This window comes from Coregonus lavaretus (assembly GCF_964263955.1).
Source record: "Coregonus lavaretus genome assembly, chromosome: 12".
Taxonomy (NCBI): Eukaryota; Metazoa; Chordata; class Actinopteri; order Salmoniformes; family Salmonidae; genus Coregonus; species Coregonus lavaretus.
The window spans coordinates 24840888-24853039 of NC_139999.1; the positions used below are offsets into that span (position 1 = coordinate 24840888).

The 12152-nt window shown below is 42.9% G+C and overlaps 3 protein-coding genes across 5 annotated transcripts in view; 1 reads left to right on the top strand and 2 right to left on the bottom strand.

Moving 5' to 3' along the window:
• The window catches only part of LOC311138732 (calcium/calmodulin-dependent protein kinase type 1-like), a 65566-nt gene extending 62980 nt beyond the window's left edge, over positions 1 to 2586 (bottom strand). Inside the window, exon 1 of the mRNA XM_084173533.1 lies at positions 2496 to 2586. The gene's annotated coding sequence lies outside the window, so the exon portion shown is untranslated. The remainder of the gene's footprint in view (positions 1 to 2495) is intronic.
• A 932-nt stretch (positions 2587 to 3518) lies between these two features.
• On the top strand, positions 3519 to 9730 carry LOC311138379 (serine/threonine-protein kinase Nek4-like). 3 transcript variants are annotated; one of them, XM_084173045.1, is made up of 16 exons: positions 3519 to 3967; positions 4325 to 4591; positions 4756 to 4953; positions 5105 to 5212; positions 5300 to 5454; positions 5593 to 5731; positions 5897 to 6556; positions 6668 to 6715; positions 6842 to 6979; positions 7074 to 7238; positions 7427 to 7496; positions 7933 to 8051; positions 8147 to 8238; positions 8341 to 8549; positions 8961 to 9094; positions 9182 to 9535. In XM_084173045.1, exons 1-16 carry the CDS (start codon positions 3881 to 3883, stop codon positions 9278 to 9280), a joined length of 2688 nt encoding a protein of 895 aa, XP_084029171.1. In that variant the 5' UTR covers positions 3519 to 3880; the 3' UTR covers positions 9281 to 9535. The 3 variants fall into 3 exon arrangements, with proteins under 3 accessions (XP_084029171.1, XP_084029173.1, XP_084029172.1); XM_084173047.1 differs by having other exon boundaries at positions 3797 to 3967; positions 7430 to 7496; positions 8150 to 8238; positions 9182 to 9730; XM_084173046.1 differs by having other exon boundaries at positions 3797 to 3967; positions 7430 to 7496; positions 9182 to 9377.
• Positions 9731 to 10715: 985 nt separating this feature from the next.
• LOC311138979 (signal peptidase complex subunit 1-like) lies at positions 10716 to 12138 on the bottom strand. The gene is made up of 4 exons (XM_084173793.1): positions 12014 to 12138; positions 11351 to 11410; positions 11172 to 11258; positions 10716 to 10935 (listed from the first exon to the last, which is right to left on the bottom strand). The coding sequence occupies exons 1-4, from the start codon at positions 12047 to 12049 to the stop codon at positions 10810 to 10812; spliced, it is 309 nt and encodes a 102-aa protein (XP_084029919.1). The 5' UTR covers positions 12050 to 12138; the 3' UTR covers positions 10716 to 10809.
• Between the last annotated feature and the right edge of the window lie 14 nt (positions 12139 to 12152).

Here is a 12152-nt window from a genome sequence, read left to right on the forward strand (position 1 = left end):
AGACAGGAGTAATTATATAATTTTGAAAACATTATTTCAATTCATCAGGGGGTGCTGCAGCACCTACAGCACCCCTACTTCCTGCAGCTATGGTACAGTATACAGTATCAGCATATGCATTGCTCCAAAACGCTTGAGATACTTCTGCAACTCAGTTGAACAGGACAGGCCAATGAACACAGACAATTGTAGATTTAACCAAGACCCACAATACAATGTACATCTTAACCCATTCAAGCTCAGGCTTAAAAAGCTGAAGTTGAGCTCTCCAAAGGGACAAAAGACAATAGACAAAAGTTCCAAACGAGCAAGGGATAAGTGTCTTAAAACAAGCAAGGATTCTTTCATATAAAAACAGTAGGGCCTGAGACTTGCATTAGAGCAGACAGGAGCAGATAGGAGAAGTTATAAAGGGAAGTTGAAGAGGAGTACATGCAGGTAGAGCTCCCGAAAAGGTTCAGAGAGGAACAAGCTTTTCTGTTTGATTAGATTGTTTGCGTTCATCAGGAAACGTCAAGACGCCCAGCGATATATGCGGGAGGCAACAGGATTGTGCAGGCTTTTTGGATAGAAATATATAACCATAACCACATTCCTAAGAGCTATTTGACATGCAGCATTCACCGTTGTTAAGCTTATTGAGAGAAACACTGTACTCACTGGTTTCCCATTGCTGCGCAGTGGACAGAAGAAACACACACATACAGAGAAGTGCTGACGTATGAGAAGGCAGTTTGACAAATTGGGACTTTCTGAAACCTGTGACCTCACAGGCTTGCAGCAAAAGAGATAAGGAGTCCCCTTTTAGATGTGCTCGAACCACACATACACACACAGACACAAACACAGTGACAGCCACACGCACGCACAGCCACACGCACGCACATCCACACACACACACAGTCACACGTACACACACACACAAAGGAAGTGAGGAGACCCATTGGCAAGCCCTCTTGCTTAATAAGCCCTCAGTAACATGCAATGCAAACGAAAAACATCCTGGCCATTTCTCTGAAGCTCATACTGAGTACAATCTGTCTATAAAGATCCTCCAGCTTATCTATCTTTATTGTACAATGTCATCATTCACTTAGCGATAGGGATCATTTCCTGATTACACACAGCTAGTTGGACAGGACTATCCTGGCGGGGGGGGGGGGGGGGGGGGGGGGGGGGGGGATCCGAGGAGGTTGCATGACATTGGCCCCCAACAGATAACAGGGACAGAGGTGCACAGAGGAACAATGGTAACTAAGTACGACAGTCAGTAACGAAAAGAAAACAAATCAGGTTACAAACATGGTCAATTATAAAAGTCATTATTATTTTTTAGTTTTCAAAATCGCTCAAGGCTAACATGGTAATTCCAGACAAGCATTGTGCAAATACATGGTGTATCCCCAGTACCTTTTATCCACTGTAGTTAACACACCTTTATATGTTTGGTTTATTGACATAGCTTTACCCCCTATGACAAGAAGTCAAGAACATGTGGGCTATCCTTACTGATAAATCCACATTGAGAGCTGCCACATTAGTGTATCTGTGTTACAGTAACATCTCACTGTCCACACACAGATATCACATTCTCCTTGTCATGATAACATCCTGATCTGAACCACAAGCTCATCTGGGGCACCGGTGTCCAGGACACTAAGCAAATCCCTTTCAAAATGAGCTTATTAGTTGATAAGCCACCTTCTCCTTCCGAGCTGGCATGTGGAAAGAAAGCGATGGTGTGGTGTGTATGTGTGCGTGTCGTGTCTGGTGTGTGTGTGTGTGTGTGTGTGTGTGTGTGTGTGTGTGTGTGTGTGTGTCCATATCATAGACTCTATAAAAAATATTATGTGTGAGAGAGAGAGAGAGAGAGAGAGAGAGAGAGAGAGAGAGAGAGAGAGAGAGAGAGAAATACCTCAAGCATTTCAGTAGGCACTAAACACGGGAGAAAAAAATGTACAATAAGTATAATACAATTATGGGGGCCTACTCTCTCAAATGTGAATAATAATTTTGATGGAAAATTAAACACTGCTTTCAGTTTATCTTCATTATATTGGTTTGCACACACTCCATCAGTCCCTCTGATCTCCACTGAGAAATACACTTCGAGTACCATAAACAAATATGCCCACAACTCTTCAGTATTTGGGCATTATTAATATTAATGTTAGACATTAGCATGCATATTATGAATGAACGCTCCATATGATGGGGCACTGTCTGTCTCTCCGGCGAGTTATACCCTAGCTCCAGTCTGGGATGTCAACCAGCTGCGTTAAACTATTACTTTCCATACATTATTAATTTCAACTATTAGGAAACTATATTTATAAACATAATAAACTATTTAGGCTATGGTTTAACATTTGAAACAGACCAGAAAAGTAAACTGTTCTCGCGTTTAAGGCATGTTTCCATATTGCGAATACATCTCGATTATGTCAATCATTTTCATTTTGTCCACACTCTGTCAACACGACAGAGACTCTTACCTGTGAATTGCACGATCTCAAAGGTCGATTCTTTCTTCACTGCTTCTCCAATTTGGACTCACCGCGCTCGCCGAAAAACTGGATTCGACACACCACAGCACTCTCCTGACGTCAGGGCATAGAGCGGAGGGAGTGGCTAATACACAAGGGGCCGACTATTCTTGTCAAACAACCAATCAACAACCTGTTTGTAGCACACAGGTAAGCATGCTGCTTCATAATTGGTTGATTTTATTTTTTGGGCATTCTGCCATGAAAGGTGTCTTCTCCGTCCAAGGACTCATCTTTACTTTCACCATTCAATTTTTTGTTATTATGTTAAGTTAAATAGAATGGTGAACGGAGCAATCCACCAGGCTACCTGGACGGGTAAATTGTCCCAGATGATTAGCTAAATCGTTTGGTCAAAGTGTTAATAGGTTATAGATAGAGACAGGCTATATAAAGCCTACTAAAGACATCCAACAAATTAATATTTCATTAGATGGGGCATGTGTTACTGTGTTGCAATAATGACATGTCGTAGAAGTAGGCTACATCCATTCCCACTGGAATTTTATTCAGTAGGCCAATCTGAATTGCCACCATAGGCTATACACAATGTCAGAGTGAGAAGAATAGACAACATAAGTTATCAATGACTAAAGCAAGATGACAATCAAACAAACTGCACCACCAACTTTGTTAGTATCAACTGCCCTCTAGTGGATGATATGATAGTGGCGTTACCTCATAGATGACTCATTCTTTTCCATCCCTCTTTCAAATACAAATCCCCATTCATTCATGAGACTGCATGCATGCATCCAACAATGACATTATAGGGACTCGATGTAGGCTATTGAATACAGGTTGGGAGCATGACTATAAACAATACTATTTGTAATTAAGCATTTTCTGAATATCGATGCAATTGCAATAGAAATCCGTGATGTGTGAAAGGCAGACACCATTGAGCTTTAAAAGGATGTGTGAAAGGCACACACACAAAAAAACGTTATGCAATATCCGGGGAACACTTCCATACCACAACAGTAAAAACATATGTGACTGAAACAGCTGTTTGCATGTGAATTCAGAAAATTGTTGTTTCTCTTTTTCGCCCTAGTCGGATAAGGGGGGTGGGGGGGATATTGCGGGTCGGTACACCCGTCCAACAAACGTCTACGTTGATGTGCCAGTTGCCTAGTGACGAAAAAGCTACTGATGATTTCCTGTTTTGAAAATCGGCTTGTTGTTACATTAGCCTGCGCTAAGGAAGTTAGAAATCTGGATCGATTATGTGCAGAAAATGGGAGATATTCACAGGTTTTCTTCAATTAAGTAGCTAGATTATACCCTTTGAATTTGGGGTAACATTTACAAAGATTGGACGATTTGAAGTCATGAATAATTACATGTTTATCAGAGTTGTTGGAAAGGGGAGTTATGGAGAGGTGAATCTGGTGAAACACAAAACAGACCGTAAACAGGTAAGAATACAACAATCCACTTCAAAACATGGTTTCAATAACGTTATAATAGCGTTGTTTGGGCGACTCTGATACATTTCTTCCCTTTCCTGAATCTTAGATATTACAAGTTAGCAAGTAACGTTAGCTAGCTAAGCTAAACAACCAACTTTGAAAGTGCCTATTCTAAGGGAACTACAAATAAGGTTAGCCATTTAGAAATAAAGAACTGCTGCATTTGTTGTGAACATTCTATCTAGACGCATGTGTGACAAAACTGTCAAGACAGAATGTTCGCCACTAATGCATCTAGACAGAACGTTCGCAGAGTGCAACATGTGGCGCATGTGTCGAACCCATTTCTTCTATTTTTCTTAGTATGTCATAAAGAAGTTGAACTTGACCACGTCCTCGAAACGTGAGCGGCGAGCCGCGGAACAAGAGGCTCAGCTTCTCTCGCAACTACGACACCCAAACATCGTGACTTACAGGGAGTCGTGGGAAGGAGAAGACTGCCAGCTCTACATTGTCATGGGCTTCTGCGAGGGAGGCGACCTCTACCATAGACTCAAGCAACAGAAGGGGGAACTCCTGCCTGAAAGGCAGGTGGTGGAGTGGTTCGTCCAGATAGCTATGGCCCTCCAGGTACATTAAAGTGCATTTAATCAAATAATTGCTGAGATATTGTATACCGATTGATTCAAATGCTGCAACATCTACTCTGCCTCCTGCCATTACCTTTGGCAGAGGCCGAGGCTTAATTACAGGAGAGTTACAGTGACAACATCATGTTCTCTGTTGAATTGTAGTATCTACATGAGAAGCGTATCTTGCACCGGGACCTAAAGACCCAGAATATCTTCCTGACCAAGACTAACATAATTAAAGTAGGAGACCTTGGCATCGCCAGGGTTCTGGAGAATCAGAATGACATGGCCAGCACCTTAATAGGAACACCGTACTACATGAGCCCGGAGCTGTTCTCCAACAAACCCTACAACCACAAGGTACTGTGTGCATACAGTAGATCCATGCTTGAGATCATCATTGTTGAAGCACCAGTTATGTTGAGCCAGAAGGAATCTGAGGTAGATGCTGTTGTGTGCACTAGGCCTATTTGTTTGCACTCGGCTAACTCAAACCTCCTTTTATTCCCAGTCTGACGTGTGGGCGCTGGGCTGCTGTGTGTACGAGATGTCCACCCTGAAACATGCCTTCAATGCCAAGGACATGAACTCACTCGTTTACCGCATTGTAGAAGGAAAGGTCAGTCCCTTACATCTTGGCCAAATGATTAGTCATGATGACAGATTATTTGTCTGCTACTAGATTCATGGATCTATGTATTTCCAGTTACCTCAGATGCCTTGTAAGTACGACCCTCAGCTGGGAGCTCTGATAAAGAGCATGCTGTGTAAGAGACCAGAGGACAGACCTGATGTCAAACTCATCCTACGTCAGCCCTACATCAAACAACAAATCGCCATGTTTTTAGAGGCCACCAAAGAGTAGGTGGCATCATCTGTTGTAGCACCTGGCTAATACCCTCTCTCTCTCTCGTCTATGTATGTTGAACCAATAGTTAGTCAATGAAGTGTGTTGGATTGATCTCATCTTGGATGTCTTGTTTGTTTGATTCACTCCAGGAAAACTGCCAAGTCCAGAAAGAAAGTGGTTGGTGGCAGTAGCAGACCCAATAGTGCAGCATCTGTGGTTTTGTCTCAACCAAGGCCTGAGCGCCCCACTCAATGTCCCCAGCCAGACCCAAACACCAGAGGGAAAAGGGTGAGTTAACAGCTAACAGAACAGTACTAAAATACAGTGGATAAGATCTATATCTTTTTTTATAGAGAGCAGCCATAAAGTAAAAATAATGCTCATCAAGTCCCACAAGTGTCTTGATTTTTTTAATTGCGGTGTGTTTATTCTATTTTTTGTTATCATTCATAGAAGGAAGAGATCAACACACAGGACCACAAAGGACGTAATGGAATCACAGAGGACACCCCACCCCAGACACATCTAACACCCAAATCCCCTACACCAGACATTCTCAACACCACTGGTGCGTCCTTGGCAACCATCAGTAACATTGACATTGATCTCCAGACACAGGAAGAGGAGACAAACGCCCAGAGAGGGGATCCTCCCCAGACCGTGTCCAACGCAAGGGCAGATAATGACGCTCTGTGTGAGAGGCCCATGGAGGAGCGGAAGGGAGGGAAACAGGATCCCTCCCCCCCTCTGCCTCCTCGCAGGCTGCTATCAGGTGTCAGTACCAGGGAAGAGGAGAGGAAGACCGCCAATGGACCTGTAATGCAGGGTGCCCCAAAGCCCAGAGACAGAGTCAGAACCTCTGTAGAGAAAACTGTGAACACGGACGATAAAGATGACACAATGGAGCTACTCAAGGATGTGGTCATTGAGAGCCCAGCTACTGAACGTAGTATATGTCTGGGTGTTTCTACCAGCTTGCCTGAGTTAAGGTCTGCAGGACAACTCAAAGTGGAATCCACTGGACAGACCTTTGTAGTAAATATAGAGAACAAGGATGACACAAGGAATCTTCTCAAGGAGGTTCCTGCACACAAACATACTGCCGTTGTCAGAGTAAGTGCCTGGCTTGTGGATGGGGAATGATACTATCATGTGCTGCACATACGGTATACATTTGGTGAATGAGAGTTGTAGAAGTAAGCCTCTGCGTTATTGTCTTTAAAGGAGAGCTTGGAATCCACAGAAAAGCTATTAGAGCCCCTTCCTCCTGTGGTAAGAACATGGTTTTGCCTGCGTTTGATCATGTATAGTCTACTCTACCAGACTCCAGAGATTATTGACATATCACATAATTTTAGAGGTAATTGACACTGGTTTATGTTTTATCGGTGTATGTAGGCACCCTGTCACGTGGAGCCCCTCCCCCCAGTCCCAGAGCAGGACACGCCCCCTCTGTGTACCCCCTCCTCTGAAACCTCTGTCTCTCACCAACATAGACAAAGGGACAGGGGGCGGATACAGAGTGATCAGGACAAGGTGAGGACAGTGTCAGGAACTTTATCATGGCTTTGGGCTGTCAAACTCTACTTTAGAACCAAAGGCTCCTCATCCCTTGCTTGTTCTTCTACAGTGTAATAAAGTAGCTGGTCCTAGACCTCTACCTCCTCCTCCTGTTAATGCACTGGTAGTGGAGGTGAAGAAGAGAAGCAGGACAAACACAGAGAAGAGGGCCACCATAACAACTTCCTCCACAACCGTTAGCTCCTTCAAGGACAGCAACACTCCACTGCCACAGGTGAGCTCAATAGATTAAACAATTAACAAGGTAGATTGGTGTTACTGCTAGAAAAAACCGCCTTGAGGTCTGGAATGTATATTGCAAAGAAGTGTATTGTGTTGGTCCCACTCATAAGTGCCCCTAATACTATGTATTTACACAGTAGTTACATAGGCAGGTGAAGTTAATAACATCTCTACTGCTAGCAGGAGCGCCTTCTGTCAGCCAGGGAGAGGAGAAGACTGAGGCAGTCCCAGCAGAACCCCAGCCAACCAGGTAAATAATAATTAGGGAGCACTTATATAGTCCTGTTTCACAAGTGTGAGGTGTGAAATGTGTTTTTTGCATATCCCACTCCCCCTGAGACACCCTCGGAGAGTATGGTCACAGCCAGGGGATCAGCCATTATTGACGTCAATCCTGGAGCAATTAGGGTTAATTGCCTTGCTCGAGGGCAGAACGACCTTGTCGGCTTGGGGATTCGATCCAGCAACCTTTCGTTTACTGACCCAATGCTCCTAACCGCCAGGCTACCTGACACCCCTGTTGTACGCCAGGCTACTCCTCCGACCTCTGTTGTCAATATTTCATATGACCATAGGACCAGAAGGAATTAGCAAGGGACATTTTGTCTACTATTGTCTGCCTATTTGAACAATAAAGCGGTAGTTCTGCTTAGTATTGCTCACTGTAGTATTCTTCTTTCCCACAGTTGTCAATGCAGTAAGAAGGGCGTCTTATGATGTTGCCTCTTTACATAATAAGCAGCCAGAGTTCCAGAACTCCACTGTCACTTGCTCTGTGTCTGACATGGGCAAGGAAACCAACAAGGTAAATATAGGTTCATCCCCATTGTCTTACTCTTCCAGTAAGCTAAAAGTTCAAAATATGGCTTCAGTCTATAACAGTGGTGTGTTTTCCTGTAGCAGGACAGGTTTTTGGGGCGCCTGTCAGACGAGGACGAATGCAGCTCCTCCACCAGCTCAACCGATCACTCAGAGGGGGACTGCAAAGAGGGGTAAAACCAATTTATTCTGGCTCTTTGGGAGCAGTACCACCCCACACCCATAGAAGCACATTACCCCCCACATTGTTATTTTCTTCTCTTTTTACATTGCAGAAAGAGTGAATCCAGTGATATGCAGGACCTGGTTCAGATGATGACCCAGACATTGCGAATGGATGGCAAAGATACTGTTAGTGAGCTGGATGGTGTGAGATCTACTCCGCTGACTGAGTTTAAGCTGAACAGGAAGTACAGGGACACCCTGGTGCTGCATGGGAAAGCTAGAGAGGAGCAGGAGTTCCACTTCAGTGAATTATCCACCGGTCAGTCTTAGCCAAAACAGTCTCTCTGAGCTTCCCTAGCACAGGGTTTCCCAAACTTGGTCCTGGGGCCCCCCCTGGGTGCACATTTAGGTTTTTGCCCTAGCACAACACAGCTGATTCAAATAGTCAAAGCTTGATGATGAGTTGGTTATTTAAATCAGCTGTGTAGCGCTAGGGAAAAACTTACACCCAGGGGGAGGCCCAGGACCGAGTTTGGGAAACCCTGCCCTAGCAGATTCTATCTGGTGTCTACATACTTGAATGTTTCAATGCAAAATTGCTCTGTCGACATGATCTGGTGACTGGCTTATCAGTGAGGAATCCATTTATTATTTCATAAGAAATAAATTGATTTAAATGGAACATCTGTGAAACGTATGTTTTTTTTGTATTCAATCCACCTCTTACAAGGCACCACATCTGGACCGGCAAAGATCCGCAGAGCCATTGAGCACCTGAAAACAGATGTGGTGAAGGGACTTGGGGTGAAGCTGTTGAACAGAGTCCTGGACATAATGGAGGATGACGATGAGGACAAACGAGAGGTTAGGATTGAAAATGGCATCCATGATACAGAGTCCTTTTAGCTAGACATGGCTGTAATCTGTTTTCTTTTGTCTTTCTCCGCACAGCTGTGTCTTCGGAAGCAGATGGGAGAGGACAAGTACCAGTCATATGCTTTGATGGTGCGGCAGCTAAAATTCTTTGAGGACGTTTCTTTCAAGGGTTAGGATCAGCTAATGAACAATGCATGTACACACAAGCAATGTAATACTTTTTGTATAGACAATCATATCTCCATTTCTATGTACATGTAGACTATTTTTATACCTCACTTTAAATGCAAATTTAGAAAACACATCATCTAATTTTCCATACAGGTTACAATATGCAATGAATGTGAGTCTTCTGTTACTGTGTCTACCTGTCAGATAGGTGGATTATTGTAGTAAAATACTAATAAAATTAGTTAATATTTATAATGCAACAAGAGATGTACCTATAAATACTACATAGGAAATCCTTAATTTGCTGATTGTATAATATAAGTTGCAGGATGTAGAAGTACTGTAGTGTAGATACACTTACGTTCAAAAGTTTGGGGTCACTTAGAAATGTCCTTGTTTTTTCGAAAAGAAAATCAAATTTTTTGTCCATTAAAATAACATCAAATTGATCAGAAATACAGTGTAGACATTGTTAATGTTGTAAATGGCTATTGTAGCTGGAAATGGCAGATTTTTTATGGAATATCTACATAGGCGTACAGAGGCCCATTATCAGCAAACATCAGTTTCAATGTCAACAGTGAAGAGGCGACTCCGAGACGCTGACCTTCTAGGCAGAGTTGCAAAGAAAAAGTCCAGTGTCTCTTCTTTTGCCCATCTTAATCTTTTCTTTTTATTGGCCAGTCTGAGATATGGCTTTTTCTTTGCAACTCTGCCTAGGTCAGCATCCCGGAGTTGCCTCTTCACTGTTGATGTTGAGACTGGTGTTTTGCGCGTACTATTTAATTAAGCTGCCAGTTGAGGACCTGTGAGGCGTCTGTTTCTCAAACTAGACACTAATGTATTTGTCCTCTTGTTCAGTTGTGCACCGGGGCCTCCCACTCCTCTTTCTATTCTGGTTAGAGACAGTTTGCGCTGTTCTGTGAAGGGAGTAATACACAGCGTTGTACGAGATCTTCAGTTTCTTGGCAATTTCTCGCATGGAATAGCCTTCATTTCTCAGAACAAGAATAGACTGACGAGTTTCAGAAGAAAGTTATTTGTTTCTGGCCATTTTGAGCCTGTAATCGAACCCACAATTGCTGATGCTCCAGATACTCAACTAGTCTCAAGAAGGCCAGTTTTATTGCTTCTTTAATCAGCACAACAGTTTTCAGCTGTGCTAACATAATTGCAAAAGGGTTTTCTAATGATCAATTAGCCTTTTAAAATGATAAACTTGGATTAGCAAACACAAAGTGCCATTGGAACACAGGACTGATGGTTGCTGATAATGGGCCTCTGTTCGCCTATGTAGATATTCCATTAAAAATCAGCCATTTCCAGCTACAATAGCCATTTACAACATTAACAATGTAGTAGCAGAAATTAGCTTATTTGACATGAGACATTCCACCACTGATTCACAATTCACTGTTAACAAAGGCTCCCTTTAAACTTCCTTCAACAGGGATTTATTGTACAGACACACAATTATGGTTACTTTCAGTTACAAAACGTGTCTTGGGTAAACTGGTACAAACATTCATGATCTACTTGTGCTTCTTCTTCTTCAGACTCTCCTGAGGCTTTTGCTGGGTTTCTCCCGTAGTCTCTGGTAGGGCTGGCTGCCAGGAGAGGGGGTTCTGTCTGTACATGGGCCAGGGGGGCAGGGTCAGCTGAGACCGAGAAGGTGGTGGTGAGGGAGAGGAGACATAGGATGAGGGAGAGATGGTGAGGAGATGTAAAATGTAAATCAGAAGAGAGTTAAAAGTTTGGGTCCCGTAAATGCAGATTGGAGTCAACGTGGGTTTGTGGGTGCACTCTTTGCACAAGTGCAACATTTTCTGCTTGGCACAACTGAAACAAAGTAAAATACACATATACAGGGAGGATGGAATGAAACTTAACTCACCAAACAAGACAAAGCGAAACCTCCTAACACTATGTACACAGTCCACCCAAACTGTTCAATGATGAGGCCATACGCGAATCCAATCACCTGGAGGGTAATGCAAGGGGTTAGCCTAGTGTAAAAACTCAACACATACTGAAAAGTCAATTTATATTATGTATGTTTGACAGGCCACTCACCGCTGAGACAAGTATGATTCCTTGAAAGATCTGCTCCGCCAGTTTCTGTCCTTTATAATCCTATAACATCACCAAGCCATTTGCAAAGTTTTATTTTTGAGGAAGGACTGGTAGATGATTGATCACAACTGGAAAACTAATATCTGAAGTGTCAATAATCATAACAAATCAGGAAGGTTCATCCGAAGTGGTGCCTTAAAGAGGGTTGTGAATATTATTATAGCTAAGCTTTGTGATTGGGGATGCATATATACATTTGGTTACAACTACTAGGACAGGTTCATAGAGGTGCCATATGGGCATCTAACTGGCTATCATTTACATTTTAGTAATTTAGCAGACGCTCTTATCCAGAGCGACTTACAGTTAGTGAGTGCATACATTTTCATACTGGCCCCCCGTGGGAAACGAACCCACAACCCTGGCGTTGCAAGCGCCATGCTCTACCAACTGAGTTACAGGGGACTAGCATCCAAACAATTAATATGAAACGGATTTATGGTTGTGATGAATAGCTAGCTAATTATCATAACGTTAGTCTTAACCATGTTCAATATGATTATTGAATCGGTCTAGCTTGATATTTGTAGCAGCTAGCTAATGTTTTTAAATTGGTAGCTATTTGTAACAGTCGGCGAGTTCAAAAATCATTCAAACTCTTACCATGTGTGTTGGAATGGAGTTGAATATTGACAACATCTTGCTACGTTGTATAATCAGATGAAAGAAGAAAAATGCATATAATTTGTCTGGATAGACTTCCGGTTTCAAAAAGCATACGTAGTATTTCGAAGGACCCCAG